This window comes from Lepidochelys kempii, chromosome 5 (assembly GCF_965140265.1).
Source record: "Lepidochelys kempii isolate rLepKem1 chromosome 5, rLepKem1.hap2, whole genome shotgun sequence".
Taxonomy (NCBI): Eukaryota; Metazoa; Chordata; order Testudines; family Cheloniidae; genus Lepidochelys; species Lepidochelys kempii.
The window spans coordinates 37790740-37809710 of record NC_133260.1 but is presented as its reverse complement, the minus strand read 5'-3'; the positions used below and the strand labels follow the sequence as shown (position 1 = coordinate 37809710).

The 18971-nt window shown below is 36.7% G+C and overlaps 1 protein-coding gene across 12 annotated transcripts in view; it reads left to right on the top strand.

The window, feature by feature from the left end:
- Positions 1-18971, top strand: part of PDE4D (phosphodiesterase 4D) — a 769499-nt gene that overhangs the window by 739197 nt on the left and 11331 nt on the right. For 11 of the 12 annotated variants that reach the window (XM_073343989.1, XM_073343991.1, XM_073343992.1 and 8 more), the window contains 4 exons: positions 11449-11542; positions 16743-16915; positions 17418-17516; positions 17607-17771. In XM_073343989.1, coding sequence (XP_073200090.1) covers positions 11449-11542; positions 16743-16915; positions 17418-17516; positions 17607-17771 — 531 coding nt within the window. Of the gene's footprint in view, positions 1-3803; positions 4231-11448; positions 11543-16742; positions 16916-17417; positions 17517-17606; positions 17772-18971 lie in introns of those variants that run through there. The other variant, XM_073344001.1, reaches the window with a different exon arrangement.

The following is an 18971-nucleotide window of genomic DNA, read 5'->3' as shown; positions in this document are numbered from 1 at the left end:
GACGAAAGCTTGTCAAAAAACATCCTGTTTTGGTATTTTCAAAGAAGAAAAAAGTCTGTGTTTTGATTCAAAATGATATTTCTGGTAGAAATCTTAGTTAATTTATAGTACAAAGTGTAATTTTAAAAAAAAAAAGTCAAAACTGAGATGCCATTTGTCTGTCTTCCTTGTTTAGACTGTATATAGAGCTGGTCAAAAATGTAAATATTCATTGGAGCAGAGACTTGTACCCGACCTACTTGATGAGTGCCCTATCAACCTACAAGCTATTTGCGTGTTCTCTCTGGCCCAATATTTTATACAATGTGGAACAGCTTCAACAAGAGAGTTCATCCCAGAACACCCTATAGCCCAGTGGTTAGCCTACTCAACAGGGAGGTGGGAGACCTAGATTTACATCCCTCTTCTGAATCAGGTATAATAGGGATGTGAACCTGGTTTGGCCACATCCTACTTGAGTGCCCTAAGATCTGAACTATTGTGTACAGGGTGCGGTGGCTACTGATGTAGCTCCAGAACACAGGATGTCCCCTCAGTTGTCCCTGCCCCAGTGGAGTGACGCGCATGCACAGTGGTCACGCCACACGGAGCATGCCATTTTGCAAAATGTCCTGCCCCCATGGCATGAGTTCACACACATTGTGCATAGGAGTTCACGCTGCTAGGGGAGGGGAGCTGCAAAATGGCATCCTCTGTGCATGATACTGGAAAAACCTAGTCAGTTTTGTCTCAGTATTGGATAGGGGACAAACCATACAAAAACAGGACTGTCCAGCGTAAAACCCGATGAATGACCTGCTTAGTATGGGGGCGAGGGGGTCCACCACCATCTCAACTGCCCTTTGTGCTCTGAGAAGGTCTGTGGGATTGGGCCCCACGGGCAAAATAGGCAGGGGAATCGTAGTCTGAGGGATCCCATCTGGGCTTATGTACCGAGAGGCTTTGTGGTGTTAAGACTGAGGCAGCTTTGCACGTACCCATTAGTAGAAATGTGAGTGTTTAGGGAACTTACTGGTGAAAACTCACATGCCTAGAAAATTTAGGTGACTACAGGGTTAGATGGCAGTTGAGCAAGAGTTTTGAGGATCTAAAGTTTAGACTTATGTACCTAAAGTACTTTGCTAGGTTCACACAGCGAGTGTGTGGAAAAGCAGGGGATTGAACTGCAGCTTCCCAAATCCAAGGATAGTTTTCAACTGACTGGACAATTCTTCCTCTTCAAGACAGGGCCTGATCATGGGTGGGACCTCTAGATGGGACTACAGTACAAATGATAAAGAACTATAATTTTCCCTTTTGTTTTTTCTTGCTAATTAACATATATCAAGTAGACCTGGGTTTTTCCATACTGTGAGTTTTCAAGATTTTGAAAAAAGTTCCCATCCCATCTTGGCTGACAAGTTGAAATCTCAAATAATTCTGTGAAAAAAAATAAACAAAAAATATTTAATTTAAAAACATTTCATCTCAGTTTTGACTTTTTTAAAAAAAAAATTACACTTTGTACTATAAATTAACTAAGATTTCTACCAGAAATATCATTTTGAATCAAAACACAGACTTTTTTCTTCTTTGAAAATACCAAAACAGGATGTTTTTTGACAAGCTTTCGTCAAAATTTGTTTGAAACAGGCAATTCATCAAAACCAATCCTTTCCCACAGAGAAGTTTTGGCTTGGAGGAAGTGGCATTTTCCAAAGAAAAAGCGGTTTGTTGAAAAATTCCCGACCAGCTCTAATGGTGAATCAAGTTCTACTCTCAGTGACACTGGTGTATGTGTGGTTTCAGAGTAGCAGCCGTGTTAGTCTGTATTCGCAAAGAGAAAAGGAGGACTTAGAGACTGACCAATTTGTTTGAGCATAAGCTTTTGTGAGGGTTAGGGTTAGGATAACACCCATTGTTTCATGTTCTCTATGTACATAAATCTCCTCACTGTATTTTCCACTGAATGCATCCGTTGAAGTGAGCTGTAGCTCACGAAAGCTTATGCTCAAATAAATTGGTTAGTCTCTACGGTGCCACAAGTCCTCCTTTTCTTTTTGCGAATACAGACTAACACGGCTGTTACTCTGAAATCTGTCATATAGCTCACAGTGCTCTATAGTAGGTTAGCTTGGTCCTATGACAATGTTTCTTCATACTGTAGATTTTTTCCTCAAATATCTTTTTGGAGCCATTTTAATATTCTGCTGAGGCTGTAGTAGCCAACCTGTGTTTCCAAAGGTAAAATATTTTATGGACAATTTCCCTATATAAGCCTAGAAGAGTAAGGCACATTGGATTGTGTCTCTGTTTAAGAGAATATTTTTCTGTGATTTACTCATTCAAATCTTGTTACATTTTTGAAATATACAATACAACTTCATTGTATAATATTCTCCTTATCAACATACTGTACACTGTGCCAGAGGTATGTAGTAACTGTAACTGTTTGCTATATTTCTATTAAAAAGAAAAGGAGGACTTGTGGCACCTTAGTTTCTAAGGTGCCACAAGTCCTCCTTTTCTTTTTGCGGATATAGACTAACACGGCTGCTACTCTGAAACCTATATTTCTGTTGCATTCCAGTTCTCCTGTAAGGAGATCTGTTAATTTCATTTTGTGTGTGTGTGTGATTTTTCTAGGGTTTGATTCCCTTTCAAGCACTTAGCACTGCTGAGATTGCTTTCTAGCATCATCACTCAGTGGGGTAAAAACCACTTCAGCCAAAAGCTCCCTCATGACTATTGTCAGTCAGCATCTTCCAATGACTCAGCAGTGTGGGCTAAGATTGAATGCTGTACCTCATTCATCTTGTCTTTTGGCATATCACCATTGTCACGTTAGAAAATTGTCCCTTCTGTGATACAACAAAGACTCTGAAATTTGTCACAGTAGTGCACAAGTTTTACACCAAATGGTGCAAATAATTTATTCATCTTTCTGAGTTTAAATGTTTGCGTAGTGGCCCATGCACGCATATTTCATTTAGAGCTCTGAGTCAGCTCATTGACATGCATCACTTTTTAACTAATCACTTCTTTTCTGTGACGTATAACTGTAATTAATTACATTAATCTGGTATGACACTAGAATGCAAAGTCGCATAGCTACAGCAAGAATTTCATGACTACAGTGCCTTTGTTCTGCTTTCTGTATGGAAGCTTTACATGTATTCAGAACTGTAAGATTGTAGGTTGGCTTGTGAGTTGTTCCATCTTAATAATAGGTGATTTTTGTCTGCTGAAATATCAGAACGTTTTGAGTTAGAAGACTGATCTATGGTCAAGCAAGAATTGATCTGTTTTTAAATTCGGATGGCATCAAAAGAAAAAGCATTTTCATTGCTACAGATGGTCACATATGTTTAAGAATCCTGGACACTTTATTATTCTGGTTTTCTTTGTTCATAAGATTCAGATGTGTTCCTTTCCCACATAGAAAGTTAAAGAGACTGGACAAACGACATGCAGTTTGTGTAGAATACCTGCTGTACCTTTTTTTGGATAGGTTCAATGTTCCCTCTGAATAGAGCTGGCAAATGATACTGACAATAAAAAAAAAGTTAAGCTAATCAGTCTTTTTTTTTTTCTTTTTTGAGTGGAGCTAATGCTAAAGGCAGGAATACCATTATTAAATACAATTTAGCATACAAAAGAAGAAATATACTGTTCCCAGGAGATTCACCCATGTTAACCAATCAGAAATTAGCATAAAGCATGTCTTTATCCCCTGCATTGGTATCTTTAAGGATGAAATACAATTGGCTCTTAGTTGGGGTTTGTGGGAGGGATTACTTGACACTGTTCGTGACTTTCCCCTCGGGTCCTTATTTGGTAGCTGTTGATAGAACCAGTCTTTCCAGCAGCTGAGCATCTTGACATACATTATTCATGAAGTCCTGGTGTTCAGGAAATATGCAGATCCGTAGCTGTTTAGATATTTCTTCAACTCATCCAATCTGTCTCTTCAAGCTAGTCCTTGAACGTCTGGAGTTTTACAAATGGCATTTATTCAGTCAGAAGACCACACAATTGGATTTTGTGTCCGAATACCTCATATCTACCTAATTGCAGAGAACCTTCAGATGAGAAAAAGTAACTAAATAATAATAACAGCCTTTTTTCTGGAGCGTCTTTTACAGTATCAGATAGAGAAGAACTAAATATTTTTAGTTAAATTGGTAGTATAAAAAATCAAAAATGCCTGAAGCAAACTATTTACTCTCAGTTTCTTGGGGCTACATAAAGGTAGGATTTTGTTTTATCTTTTAAGAATTTTGATTTGCAATGTATGAATAATGGATAGTATGTTTGTTTGGGGGGAATATGAGGGTGGGTAATATGATTGTGAAGATGAGAATCAGAAAAGAGAGTCCCCTTTGAGCAATAATAGTGTACCACACTGTATACATTCTTTCCCAGAAGGTATATTTGCCTATTTAAAAATATTATTAATATATAATAAAAAGTAGGTGTTAAAGGCATAGTCCTTATTTAGACCAAACACATGGTGTGTATCTGCCTATGTAAAGTTAAAAGAAAATCAGGAGAATTATTTAAAAAAAAAAAGATATTTTAACATTATCATGGTACAAAAGTAGCCTTTTTCAGACATGAAAAAGCTGTTCCAGAAAATAAAGTGGAAATACTGTACCATATGCTAAGGAATGTGTGATTAAAGTGAATAGGTTGAAAATAATGGGTGAATGTATGACTCATACTGTTTTTTATTAGCTGAATAACTGCAATTATCAATGGTATGTTTAAGTAGCATTTTCTGGTTACCTGTGTGTGTGAGAGAGAGAGAGATAGAGATCTTATTGATTAAGGTTTTCTTTAAAGCACTAAGAGACTGAAAATTGTCTTCTCTGAGTATTGAACTATATTGAATGTAGAGCAACTTCAAATTAGTTTTAACCTGTAATACTGCTAGCAAATCAAATATAAAGCAGTTTATCTCCTATGGAAAGCTTTGCATTGATTAATTAAATCAGTATGCTAATTAGCACACCGTGCAGAATCAACTTCGTACAAAATCATATTTGGGCTTTATTTGTCTTCTAGTTATGTGGCTGCATATGCATTTAAAAAATCTGAGATGCCTTGCTAATTTTGTTCATGGAGTATGTATTAAAAAATAACTTCATTATCAGACGTTTAACATGCAATAGCTGTTCGAGATCATAGTGTTTTAAATAAAATTGTTATTGTGTATTCATTCTAAACTAAACAGTCCAGTATAGGAACTAAATTATTTTGCTAAATATAATGCAGACGTTTTCACTTAGGACAGGATTTTTTATGCCTGGTTGTATTAATACTAAGAGAATCACAGCTTTGTTTTAGACTCTGAAAAATGAAAAATGGAAAACCCCTGTTACGTCATTGTATCTACTCTCTGCTATTGCAGAATTGTTACAGTATATTCTCAAATATTTTGTTCAGTCATCTGTAAAGAGAATGTTTTCCATTATGCCAATTAGCTGGATTCTCTTATCATTTATCAAAATTGAAATTATTTTCCATTCTCCTGAGTACATCTAAATGTTAAGCATTTAAAAACATTCTTTCAGAAATATTTCCTAAAACACAGGTGTTCAACCAGTTTTCCATCTCTCTGCTGAAGTCTTTAAAATGGGTTGATCTTTTGCTAATTGAATTTTAGTAGGCAATATAACAGCCTTACCTGATTAGACATGATGAAATATGTCTTCTGTGCATGGTAACTTCATACAGTGTGCATAGATAATGGTTTTAGCTAAGAAGCTGAATAAGTATTTGAACAGAATTTTAGTATATTATATTTAGAAATACTTTGCCGAATGTATGTATTTTGGGGAAATCTTCCAGCCATAAAGATGTGATCTTGTCTTCTGACAATAAATATTTATAGAATTTAGGACATTTCTGAAATTCTAAAGAAGAAAAGAATGTCCTGGATACAGTGAACCATAACCCATTTAAAACTGTTACTGGATAATTGCTTTACATATTTCTGTATGTTTTGGAAAGTGCCTCATATTTTGTTAAAATATTTTTGAGAAAATTGATTGTCCCTATGGAATACTCCTACATGGTTTACCAAGAGCATCTTTCTTTACACCAATAGATGTCATTTATCTCAGAGCTGAGATATGTACAATATATATCCATTTAGCAAGCTTGTACATAAAAGCTTAAGCATGACCTTGAGGTTTATTAAACACTGTGGGCTCAAACATTAAATCTTCAATCAGGTGAGACTCCGATTGAAAGGTAGTTTTGCATTAGTAAAGAGTAACTGAGGACTGAGAATTAGCCAGTAGGGCCGGTCGATATTAAATAGCTTTTCTGTCACATCTGGGGTTTTTTTAGAAGGTAAAGATTTACAAATACACTGCAAAAAAATTAATTTATTTTTATTTTAGTTCTAGAACTATCTTTTTAATTGTTTTACTCAATGTTCCACAATGGCTTTGTCCATGAAAGCATTGAGACTGAGGGTTTGGAAAGGCTATGGCCAGTTTGTCCAAAACTACCTGTTTCCACTAGCCACAAATTCTGTGTTGTTGCAGGAGGGTGCAGTAGACTGCAGCCATTAATACAGCCCTTGAACTGCAGCAGAATGGCAGGGTATATGCCCCCCATATTTATTGTGGGCGGGATTCACTGTATTCAAACACATACACATCTTCCTGCATAAAGCCCATTTACTAAAGCTTTGTGCTGAGGACAAGATTATCACAAAAACTATCAGAAAGTTTTTAAATTTTAATCAGAAAAAGCTGTAGATATAAAATTAAACACACAAGCCAAATGATTTTATTACCATAAATTTACTGTGAACCTAATTACCATCCTTGAGACTTCAAGGTTCAACCCACTGTAAATATAACCCCCAGAGAAATGTTACATGCATGTAATGGGTGTTGACTGAAAACATTAATACTGCAAGAAATTGTCAACATTCTCCAAAGAATCATTGAAAGGTGTTCTGCACAGAGTACTGGAAAAATACCATTTGTATTTTATCTCATCTAACAAAATAATGTTTGGATAAATTCTGAATAAAGTAAACATACACACAAATGAAAATTCAGTGAAATTTGGAATATGTATTCTAGGCTTCAGCCCAAAACAAATTGAAATGACTAGGAAGCCTCAAACCCAATTTATAAGACCACTCACTGTTTGGAGATAACCACAGTATTGAGGAAAAAGCCCCAGTCCTGCAAATATTTGTGTATGTGCTTTACTTTAAATACGTGAGTAGTCCCATTGAAGTTTATAGGCCTGCTCACATGTTTAAAGTTAGGCAAATGTACAGATTTTTGCAGAATATAGTCCAAAATAAGCAGTGCTATTGTACTGTAACACTTTTGTGGGCTGGAGCTAGATATTTAGCATTACTTGAATATAGTGTCTATGCTATAGTTTTCTATAGTAATAGTAAAAGAAAAGGGGAAAAAAGGTCTCATAGAAACATGTCAGAATTGAAACCAGAGTTTCTGCTGTCTTCAGAGATTTTTCAGTAATTGAATTATTCAACCCTGTTGATGTGGCATCAATCTCCATTGTGAAAACCTTTGTTCCTTAGGCTGAGATGCCAGTATAATAGCTACACTGTATGTTGTACATGTATTTTAGGAGCAATAGATTTTGCATATTGTGAATTTAAAAATTATTTTAAAATGTGCAGTAGTTGGTTTGGGTTTTTTTAAAATACAACTTTTTAACCATTTTAACATTATCTAAAATTAATAACAATAATTATTCCAAATTTTGTTTGGCTTTTATTTATGCCATTTTGAAACCCTAGAGTTTTCTCAAAGAAGCAGTTTTATTTCTTTGATCATGTATGTGCCGTGTCTGTAAATGTAAAAGCACTTCTTAGCTGATCAATATTACTGTTTCTGTAACTTACAAATCATCAGGGTATAGACATTTTAACCAAGTTTCATACACTTAGAGAGGCTTTTACTGGCAGGCTGTGAAATGTATACCATGCTGACCCACAGCCGTGGCAAGAACCTGTGTGATTTAAGCTAGGATCTTGCAGTGGGCACATGAGTGCCAAGTACAGTTTCATTCTAAAACAACAATGCATGGATGAACAAACATGCTGTGAGTTGATGCTGCAGGGCAACATATTCTGCTTGTCTTTTGAAGTGCACTCTTGGCCCCAGTTGAAGTCAATGAGAGCCCAGTGAACCCAGCAGGAGAGAACATGGCCCAAATTGCTATGTCTATTATTTATTATTATTATTTATTATTTTATTTGTATTTCTTAATAATGTTTCTTGAAAGAACAGAATACTGCATGTGAGAATTTCTGAATTAAAGAGTATCAAATAATAAACAACTACAGCAAACCAGCATACGACCACAACAACAACAACAAAAAATCTGGACTATTTCATCACTAACCCAATCCTCCATTAGAAACTCAAACACACGAATATCTATATATTCCTGAGTCTTGTCTGCCTAATAACAGCATCATTGTTCTCTTTCACTGGCAACATATGTTATTTCAAAGATTAACTTTATAAAGGACTTCAACAGACCATATATCTTAGTGCTGATAAAGTCACCTAGCTTTGTCATATATAATTGAAAAAGAAAATGGAAGCAAAGTTAACCACTGTCTAGATGTTTTTAAAATGAAGTCAGCACATCATATCAAAAGCATTGTTGGTTGTGCACCTTTTTAGTATGGGAAATAAACTGAAGGATAGATTTGGGATTTATATTTCCAGTCTCGTTGAAGGCCAAGGCTGAAATCCTGGATTTTATTCCAAATATTGTGTTAGTGACCTTTTTGTTTGTTTTGCCGAGGATTGGAGTTGGTAGGGGCCTTATTTTAATATTAGTATCCCTATTATCCAATAGCAGAAAAGTAGAAAGCATTGACCAATATATTTGTACAATTTCATACTGTGTGGCAGTCTAGATTAGATTATATTGTTTAAAATGACCCATGCATATGATGGGCAGATGAGAGACCAAGGATCTCCATCAGGCCAGTTCCTGTGAAATTCAGAGAGTGTAGACTTTTTAAGCAGTTGGCATGGTCAGCAGAAATTCCAGGACAATCTTTCCTAGGTGATAAAGAGTACCATTAATGAATGTTACATCTACAAAAATGAAAGACAGAATTGTCTAGGTGTATACATTCAGGAAGGAAAGCAACTATTGTGAATGGTAACTGGAATTAAGTGTATTATTAAAGAAAGAAAGAATTTAGTCTTAAAATACCCTAAAGGTAAGATGTATTAGGCTGTGGAATAATCTACCAAAGTAAGTGGTATATCTTTAGACTGGATAGACTAACTTTCCTAGGCTGTTCAGTCAAAATTTTCAGATTTGGGTGCCAAAAGTTAGGTGCCTAAATACATATTAGGAACGTTAATAAAGGTAGCATGTACATTTCAACAACTGAACTTCCCTAGATATTAGTAGATTGGGTGTAAGTGGTTCTAATGGAGTTTTTAGGTTACGTCTCCACAACGAGCAGCACAGCTTCAGTGCGGCCGCTACACTTCTGTAGCACTTGTAGTGTGGATATTTCCTACACCAACAGAAGGGGTTTTTCCATCAATGTAGTAATCTACCTCCCTGAGTGGCAGTAGCTAGGTCAATGGAAGAATGTTTGCATCCACCTAGCCACGTCTACACCGGGGGTTTGGGCTGGGTTAACTATGATGGGGCTGGATGCGCTGCATCCGAGAGTGCTAAAGGAGTTGGCGGATGTGATTGCAGAGCCATTGGCCATTATCTTTGAAAACTCATGGCGATCGGGGAAAGTCCCGGACGACTGGAAAAAGGCTAATGTAGTACCCATCTTTAAAAAAGGGAAGAAGGAGGATCCTGGGAACTACAGGCCAGTCAGCCTCACCTCAGTCCCTGGAAAAGTCATGGAGCAGGTCCTCAAGGAATCAATTCTGAAGCACTTAGAGGAGAGGAAAGTGATCAGGAACAGTCAGCATGGATTCACCAAGGGCAAGTCATGCCTGGCTAATCTAATCGCCTTCTATGACGAGATAACTGGCTCTGTGGATGAGGGGAAAGCGGTGGACATGTTGTTCCTTGACTTTAGCAAAACTTTTGACACGGTCTCCCACAGTATTTTTGCCAGCAAGTTAAAGTAGTATGGGCTGGATGAATGGACTATAAGGTGGATAGAAAGTTGGCTCGATTGTCGGGCTCAACTGGTAGTGATCAATGGCTCCATGTCTAGTTGGCAGCCGGTATCAAGTGGAGTGCCCCAAGGGTCGGTTCTGGGGCCGGTTTTGTTCAATATCTTCATTAATGATCTGGAGGATGGTGTGGATTTCACCCTCAACAAGTTTGCAGATGACACTAAACTGGGAGGAGAGGTAGATACGCTGGAGGGTAGGGACAGGATACAGAGGGCCCTAGACAAATTAGAGGATTCATAAGTAACTTGAATTGTTGAATAGTATTTACTGTTCCTCATAATACAAGGACAGAGAAATGTTCAATTACATTCAAAGGCAACAAATGTAAAGCTTTTTTTCACAATGTGTATTTAACCTGTGGAACTGACTGCCACAAGATATCCTCAAGGCTGAGAGTTTGGTAGGATTCATGAAAGGATTACACATTGATATGGATGATGAGAATATCCAGTTACATAAATAGGATACATATATATGTGAACCACTAGCTGCTGGGGGCAGTAAGGAGGAAACTTCATCTGTGAGCAAGTTATTTCTCTGAAGCCTCTGCTACTACCCCCTATCAGAGATATGATACTGGACTAGTTGATCATTGAGCTGATCCAGTGGGCAATTCCTATTTTCCTTTGTTGCAAAAGAAAATCAAACAAAAAACATTTCCACATGGATAGCCTTTGTTATGGGTTTGGAGTAAATAAGAGATACTGACATGTTTGATCCTTCCTACAAAGATATTTGAGCATCTGAGTTATTTAAAAAAAAAAAAACTTGAGAAAATTGCAAAATGTATGGCAACAAACCATATGGAAAGAGTGAGTGTATGTGTATGATAAGGAGAGCTATAGTACAGAGTCATTCAAAAATGATGGTTTCCCATTCCTTAGCACAACTAAAGAGTGTTCCTTTGTGTATACATAGAATATAACTTAGTTATTTCTCTCCCAATTTAAAATTCAGAAGATTGAAATAGCAAAAATAGTAATTATATTCATGTGTGCATATGCCTGCAGTTAGAGTTTTCAGTAGCTCACATGGTCCCAATGTCTCTGACACCGAATCTTTGGGGAATATCTATTTTTAAATTCTGTCATCTAACCATGGAGACGTTCCGGAGTAAAGCAATATTATTTTGTGTTGTTATTTTCACAATTCATCTCTCAATTTATTGTATCTTCTGAATATAATGTATTTATTTATTATAAATCAATAACATTTTCTCATTCTAAGTTAACCGTTTCTTGACCATTAACATGCTTTTTTTTTTCTTTTTTCTTTTTTTTTCCAGTTTAAAAGAATGCTCAACAGGGAGTTGACCCACTTATCTGAAATGAGCCGATCAGGCAATCAGGTCTCAGAATATATATCAAACACATTCTTAGGTAAGAATATATTATGGGAGTGATTTGTCTTTTTAGTAGTTATGCATTTTATAAACTACATTGTTCAGTATTTGGACAGAGAGATCATTATAAATTGATAAAATTAGCTCTCTGCATAAATTGTTGCATATATACATTTTGTGTTGCTGCTTTGCTCAGAGAATTGTTGAGTACTGTAGCAAAGCGTTCAGGTTAAAGACCTATCCCTGTGTATTCCCATGAACTGTTATGGTTAACATGAAATAATCTTGCCTATTACCAGCATAATTGAGGAGGGATTAATATAGTGAATTGTTTGATAGATTTAAAGATTATCCTTGCACCCAGTTTTCATTTTGCCCAGTACAGAAGTTATACAGTTATACTATAAAGGCATCTTGATCTGATGAAAGTACACAGCTAAAAATAATCTCATTGAATCTCTCAGAACATGGTGGTGGTGCATTGGCATTCCCCCTCTGCAGATAGAGAGGGTGATAAATATGACTTGAGTCAACATCTGAACAGATTTCTGCTAGGAGAATAACTTGAGCCAAGGAGCTTGTGGTGGGGAGGGCTTGGTAACCCTGACACTGTATTAGCAGGTATGAAGATAATAATTGAACAGTCCTCTCAAGTCCCACCTGTGTGATTTTGTAAAGAAAAAAGATTTTTTTGCTATTTTTAAATAAATAAAAACAATATTCTATATTTGTGTATATTGAAGATAGACATAGAATATGCTAATTTAAACATGTCTTGAAGACACGCATACACTTAGACTGATTAAGATTGTGAATATAGGTAGGGACACATGGGTATGTCTAGATTAGGATTAAAGGGCATTAAAATATATGTTAAAATATAGCATGAATGTGTGTGTGTGTGTGTGTTTAAACAAATTTTATCCAAGTCTACAATACCCTAAATGAATTGGTTAAAGTGGTGTCCATTTTATTTATTCACTGTTTCAGTAGAATGCCCAGATTCACCTACACAGTAAAGTTTGCCTGCCTGTGTGAGAAGTGAAACTCTATTGTACAGTTTCAGGAATATTTAGAAACTCAGGATAAGGCTGCCTGAGGAGATGACCCACTTAGAAGGTGCCTCTCACATCCTCTGACTGAAAAGTCTGAGCTATCAGCATCTTTGCATGTTTTCACTTGAAAAATTAAGACTCATTTTCACAGGAATAAGAAAATGCAGCTGTCAGCCTTTCACATGTGACCTGCATCTTTCAAGCAGAATAAACTCTGGAGAGACAAACACTTAGAATCTACTGAGAATGAATATTGTCTTTCTGTGGCTGGCATGCAAATAAAAAACAATATATTAATAAATAAAGGAAATGCAAATGTAAGAGGTTGCAACACGGTTACCTCAGTTACAGAACTCTCCTTAAGTATAGTATAATTAGAACATGCATATAAATATATAGATTCAGAACAACGATGTGTGGAAGGAAAATGTTCTTACAGAAAATGTAAATGAATTTATGTCTTGTTAACCAAATTCTGCATTTTTCCCCATCTGCTGAGCATTTAAAGACCTACTAACATTTGAAAGCTAGGAACCTTTAGTGAGAAAAATAGGGTTTTCCTGTTTTGCTTTGAAATATAGGCACTTCACTCCTAATCAGCGACACATGCCTTGAATGCAATTATTAATAATTACAACATATATATATATATATTTTTCTCTTGGTAGAGAATCAAGGTTCCTACAGAGTATATTCATACATAAACAGTGTAATTAACCAGTGCTCTTCTAGTCAGATAATGTAATAGAACCTAGCAACCAGTATAAAATAATTTGCTGTAAAAACCATATCAATATGGTAAATTATCTTATTTTAAACATACAAAAGGTGTTCAGCACTCATAGCATTAGCTGCCCATATTTAACAAAACATGAGGAAATCCCATGGAATTCCATGGCAGATCTCAAATCTTTCAGACAGAGACACTTCCTTTCACTTGAGCTAATCTGACAACTCAGTTTATAATCCTCCCCGTTGATGGATCTAAACTTTGTGCATATGACCAAAACCATAAACATCAAGGTATGCACACGAGTCACTGCTCTTCAGCTGTTGTCTCTTTGCACCGGTCAAGAACTCTCCTCCTCCCCTGCTTTTCTAATTGGTCAGAGAGTGGGGTGGGAAGAGGGAATTATGCTTCAGGCTAAAAACTTGGTGACATTTTTACATTCTCATCTTTGCTGTGATCTGTTCAGAATTCTCTGCATTTTCCAGTAGTTGCAAACTCCTGAAAAGTAGACAATAAAAACTGAAGAAGCAAACACAGTAATCCAGAATGCCACTGCATTGCCTGGGCAGTTTCAGTGTCTCCATTAAAGGTGACCAGGGCAGGAGGGGAAAAGATGTTTGTACTTTTTTTTTTTTTTGTAAGATATATATGTAAACATATAGAAGGTCAAAAGGTTGGTTGGCTTGTTTAGAAGTGTATTTTTAATGATTTTCCCTGATTATTTTTAGAAGTATCAGTATTGTATTGTTAGAAGTATTGTTAGAAGTATCAGTCCTTGATTTTCCTTGAATGATTGGAGAACACATAGTGGTATTACATCACAAAAGATAAGCTTGAGAAATTGAGAAGGAGACTTTTTTTTATCAAACTTTTAAAAACTCTTTGCTTAGTTGTTTTTTGTTCGTTTGGTTTTGGTTTTTGAGCGGGTTATTTGTTTTGTTTAAAAATTAGGAGAAAAGCCCTCTATTGCAATAGATTTCACATGCACACACCCTGTCTCTTCAGCTGAGGGGTGAAAGGGCATATTCTTCAGTTCACCAATCCTCCATCAAAAACAGGAAAGATCGGGACTTGCTATCCCTCTTATTTCTAAGGTTAGAAAAAAAGAAAAATGCTTTTAAAAATATTTTTATGCCTCCTGTTATATATCATAAAGAAGCAAAAAGGGCAAAACCATTTTTTTCTCTCCATTGCAAGCCATCCCAGGTCACTTAGGCTAACTTCAGAACCTTTAACATTCAATAATATTCCATTGTTTCATAGCACAAAAAAAAGGGCTTTTTTAAATGTGGGGGAGGAAGCTCAGAGACTATTTAATTAAATTTTTACATACGGGGAAAAAATACATGTAATATTTAACTCTTCCAGACTTTGTTGCTTTCCATCTGCTTGAAACAAGATAAAAACAGTTCAGAAGAACCTGTCCCAAATGAATTGCATGCAATGAAATCCAGACTCAAAGGGTATGTCTACATTGCAATAAAAATCCCATGGTACTGAGTCTCGGAGTCAGGGTCAGCTGAGTTGGGCTCTCAGGTCTCGAGCTGCGGGGCTAACAATAGCAGTGTAGATGTTTGGGCTTGGCTGGAGCCTGGGCTGTGAGACCCACCCCCTTGCAGAGTCTCAGAACCCAGGCTCCAGATCAAGCCCAAACATCTCCACTGCAGTTTTACAGCCCCGCAGCCCACGTCCTGTGAGCCTGAGTAAGCTGACCTGGGACAGCTGCAGCCGTGCCGCAGGTCTTTTATTGCAGTGTACCCTTTGGGGCTCATTCTCATTTACATGAAGGTCAATTTTCACTAGTCTGGAAGTGTAAAGGGGGCCTTAAAGTGTATCTAAGTGTAATTTACCCTAACTTTAAACCCCCTTTACACTGCTAGAGCAACATAAAGTAGCCATCTGTAAATGAGAAGCAGGCCCTATGTTTCTGGATCTTTGAGCTTTCCTGTTGGAAGTGTTTCTGCACATTTGCAGTGTGGTCGTTGTCAGAAAAGTGACTCTGTAAAAATGGTACCTTCTTATTTAACACATCTCCTTCCTTTGCATCTTCAAGTCACATGTGCATATCTGACAAAAACAGTTTGCACTTTGGTTAACACGATAGAGCTAATTCATCGGAGAACAACAAACTACACTCGTTTGTGCTTCACAGGCCATGAGCAAACTTGCAAGTTAAGTCCTGATTACAGATATCTTTATTACTGGTAATGATGTAAGCACCAGAAAGAACAGCTTGATTTTCAGATCCCAGTTTGAACTTCCAGGTGTGGCAATTTTTTAAGAAATGAAATCTATTGCATCATAAGTTAAGTAAGTAATGTCCCAAAGTTAGAAACAGAAGACATATGATACCTCACAATGTTATTTTTTCAAAGTCACCCTTCAGAATATCACACTTCAGACAACAGACATTTCCAAAACTAAAGTGTGAACCAAAGAAAAAACAAGCAGTATTTTGACAAGGGCTTGAAAAATATTGTAATTTCCTTGGGCTGTGCATATGCGCATGAGCGATGGTAATGTTTTAGCCTGAAGCTAGTATTTAAGGGTAAAATCTATCAATACTCTTCTTGCCATAATCTGCTCAAGCTATTTGTTGTATTTATGTTATATAACTTCTAGAGCTGGTCAGAAATTTTCTGGAATAGAGTATTTTTTCTGTCAGAAAATGCCAGTTTGTTTAAATGTTGTATTCCTGCAGAAACGTTCTTTGAGAACACATTGATTATAATGAAATTCATAACAGAAACCAGGCAGATTTTGGTTGGTTCTGCCTGCTTGGTTTCCTGCCAGCTCGCCTTCCAGCCCCTTGGAGGACTGCTAGTGCTTGCAACCGCCTTTCCAGAATCCCTGGCTCTGGGGAAGCTTGCCACAAAGGCTGCCTCGGAGTGGGAGCTACCAGGACTTTCAGACTCTGGCAGTTCGGAAACCCTGGGAGCCCTGACTCCCTGCCTGCTGTTTCCAGAAGTTTGAAATGAAATTTTGGAATTCGCATTCTACAGGAAATACCTAAATTCATTTTTTCATTCTGATTCTGAACTTTTTATTATTATTATTATTTTGGAAGGTCCCATGGAATGACAATTTGAGTTTCTGGCCAGGTCTACTACTTTCTTTTTGTGGAAAGGATTACCTCCCTATACATTGTTGGGCGAGGGGGGATGATGCAGCCACAAACTACACTCAAAGTCTATTCAGAAATAATGAAACAACCTTTGGAATAGTGCAGTGCTTCATACAGTTGAACAAAGTTTCTTTGTTCAGTTGTTGTTGTTTTTAATTTCGAATAATTATTAGTCTCCACATTTAGCTTAAAAAAGACAGAATGATAATGGAAGGGTTATAGTGTACACAAAATCAATCTTAACCATTAAGATCAACAAAAAATATATAATTTTTATAAGTATGGAAAATGCCCTTCAAAGTTATTTTTTTCTCCCCTTTCTTCAAAGACAAACAACATGAAGTGGAAATCCCTTCTCCAACACAGAAAGAGAAAGAGAAAAAGAAGAGGCCTATGTCTCAGATCAGTGGAGTGAAAAAACTGATGCACAGCTCTAGTTTAACTAATTCCAGTATCCCCAAATTCGGAGTTAAAACCGAACAAGAAGATGTCCTTGCCAAGGTAAGGAAGATTTAACCTGTTCTCTACCAAGATCTTAGAAACTTACCATGCAATTTAATGAAGTTTTGAGGTTGTCAAACAGACTTTAGTGTGTTTTTCCATACTCTTTCCACAGCCTTTGATTTAAAGGGCTAATGCCAGTTTCTGATCTCACTTAGGCAAGTATAAATCAGGAACTCTGAAAAAACGAAGTGAGTGTATAGTAAACTTCTGTTCCAACAGGAGAGCAGTGGGAATTTTTTCTGCCTGAGGAGAACATAATGTAAAATAAACAAGCATTGTATGTGTATTAATAAGGTCCTTATGCATAAATCATCAGCAAAATAAAAGGCAAACTTTAATTTGAGCACTATCAGAAGGTTTAGTATATTATTTTCACAGTGGTTCAACCAGTTTGTTAGCTTGAATCTTCATGACTCTGATATTGTAGCTATTTCAAATAAAAATGATTGGAAAATTAAGTATTTGATTTAAGAGTTTCTGTTGCTTAATTTCATTCTAGGAACTAGAAGATGTGAACAAATGGGGCCTGCATGTTTTCAAAATAGCAGAACTATCTGGAAACAGACCTCTGACAGTCATCATGCATACCATTTTCCAGGTGGGCGAGATGGAAGCTGCACTAGTGCTCTTTATTCATCAATCGTTATGTTTCTTATAAACTTAATTGTTTTCCTCTTCCTTCCTCCAGGAACGGGATTTGTTAAAAACATTTAAAATTCCAGCAGACACTTTAATAACTTACTTGATGACCCTAGAAGACCATTACCATGCAGATGTGGCATATCACAACAACATACATGCTGCAGATGTCGTTCAGTCTACTCACGTACTGCTATCAACCCCAGCTTTGGAGGTAAATCCACACATCCATGGAAGAGGGGAGAGAGAAACATATATGCATGCGAAATATCAAAAACTCTTCTAAGCTAAATGTAAATTATCCTAGGGTCTGTAAGATATATATATATAGTTTCATGAGACTTTCTCTTCTAAAGGAATTTAGTGAGGACCCAAGTTTATTTACTTGGCTAGTGCTAAATCAACCACATTCTTTTGGTAACCTGTTTTCACCATCTGCTTTTAACTACAGGTCATGTCCTGTCATTTCCCATGTGGCGTTTTCATTGAAACCAATGGGAATTATACAGGAAACATGATGACAGGATGTGGTTCCCTAAGTAATATAGTACAGTGTTGTTTTTTTCACTGATACATTTTCTGTGCAGAACGTTACATTTATATTTTTCTGCTTCTCTGAACTGAATTTCTCTAACATTTACTTCAATGTAACATTCAATACTCAGGAAGTGTTAAACCCATATTAGATCCTTAATGGGTTGTCTTACTTTGTTAAAAAAAACCTTGAAATCCAGAGTTTTTAAAAATGAATCCTCTTTATATGAGCTGTTTAAAAGAGAGCTTAAGTCTCTGAGGGGAAAGGAAGCTAGAGAAACATTGGAATCTCTCTCCTCTTTTATTATAAAACTGTGATTAAGCTTAACTTACATCTTACTTTGAAACTCAAAAGGATTTGACCTTGACCAGGTTTCCATTTTTGCCGTCTGGCTCACAGAGATTCCAATACTGGAAGGTGCTGAATGCCTCCTCCCTCCCTCCCTCGCCTTCTCCTTGAAGTGAATGAATTGGGAGAGCTCTAGGGATATCTGGGAGGTCTCTTTGCTCCTAAAAGAAGCAGTCCTCTTGTAGAAGATTTCCCTCATGGCAGGGAGGAGGTTCAGCTTCTTTTCATAAATGGAGCTGCATTACCACTCGCTTCAGTGGGCAGCCACATTGATTGTCAGTAGCGTTACTTAATCTGTCCCGTCAGTTATCCTTCAGAGTCTTGTTTTCCAGCACAGTGCTTGAGCTAGTAAAATACTCATATCCCCCTGCATGCTGTTGTTGATGGGTTTATTTTCATAATGGCTTCTAAAAGGAGAATCAGTTCATTGTAGAATGTATACCTTGCAGTTTACAGTTATAATAAATCATATCCATTCTCTCTTAATATCATTTAGGAGGCATGTTCCTTTTTACCGTAACCAGTACATAT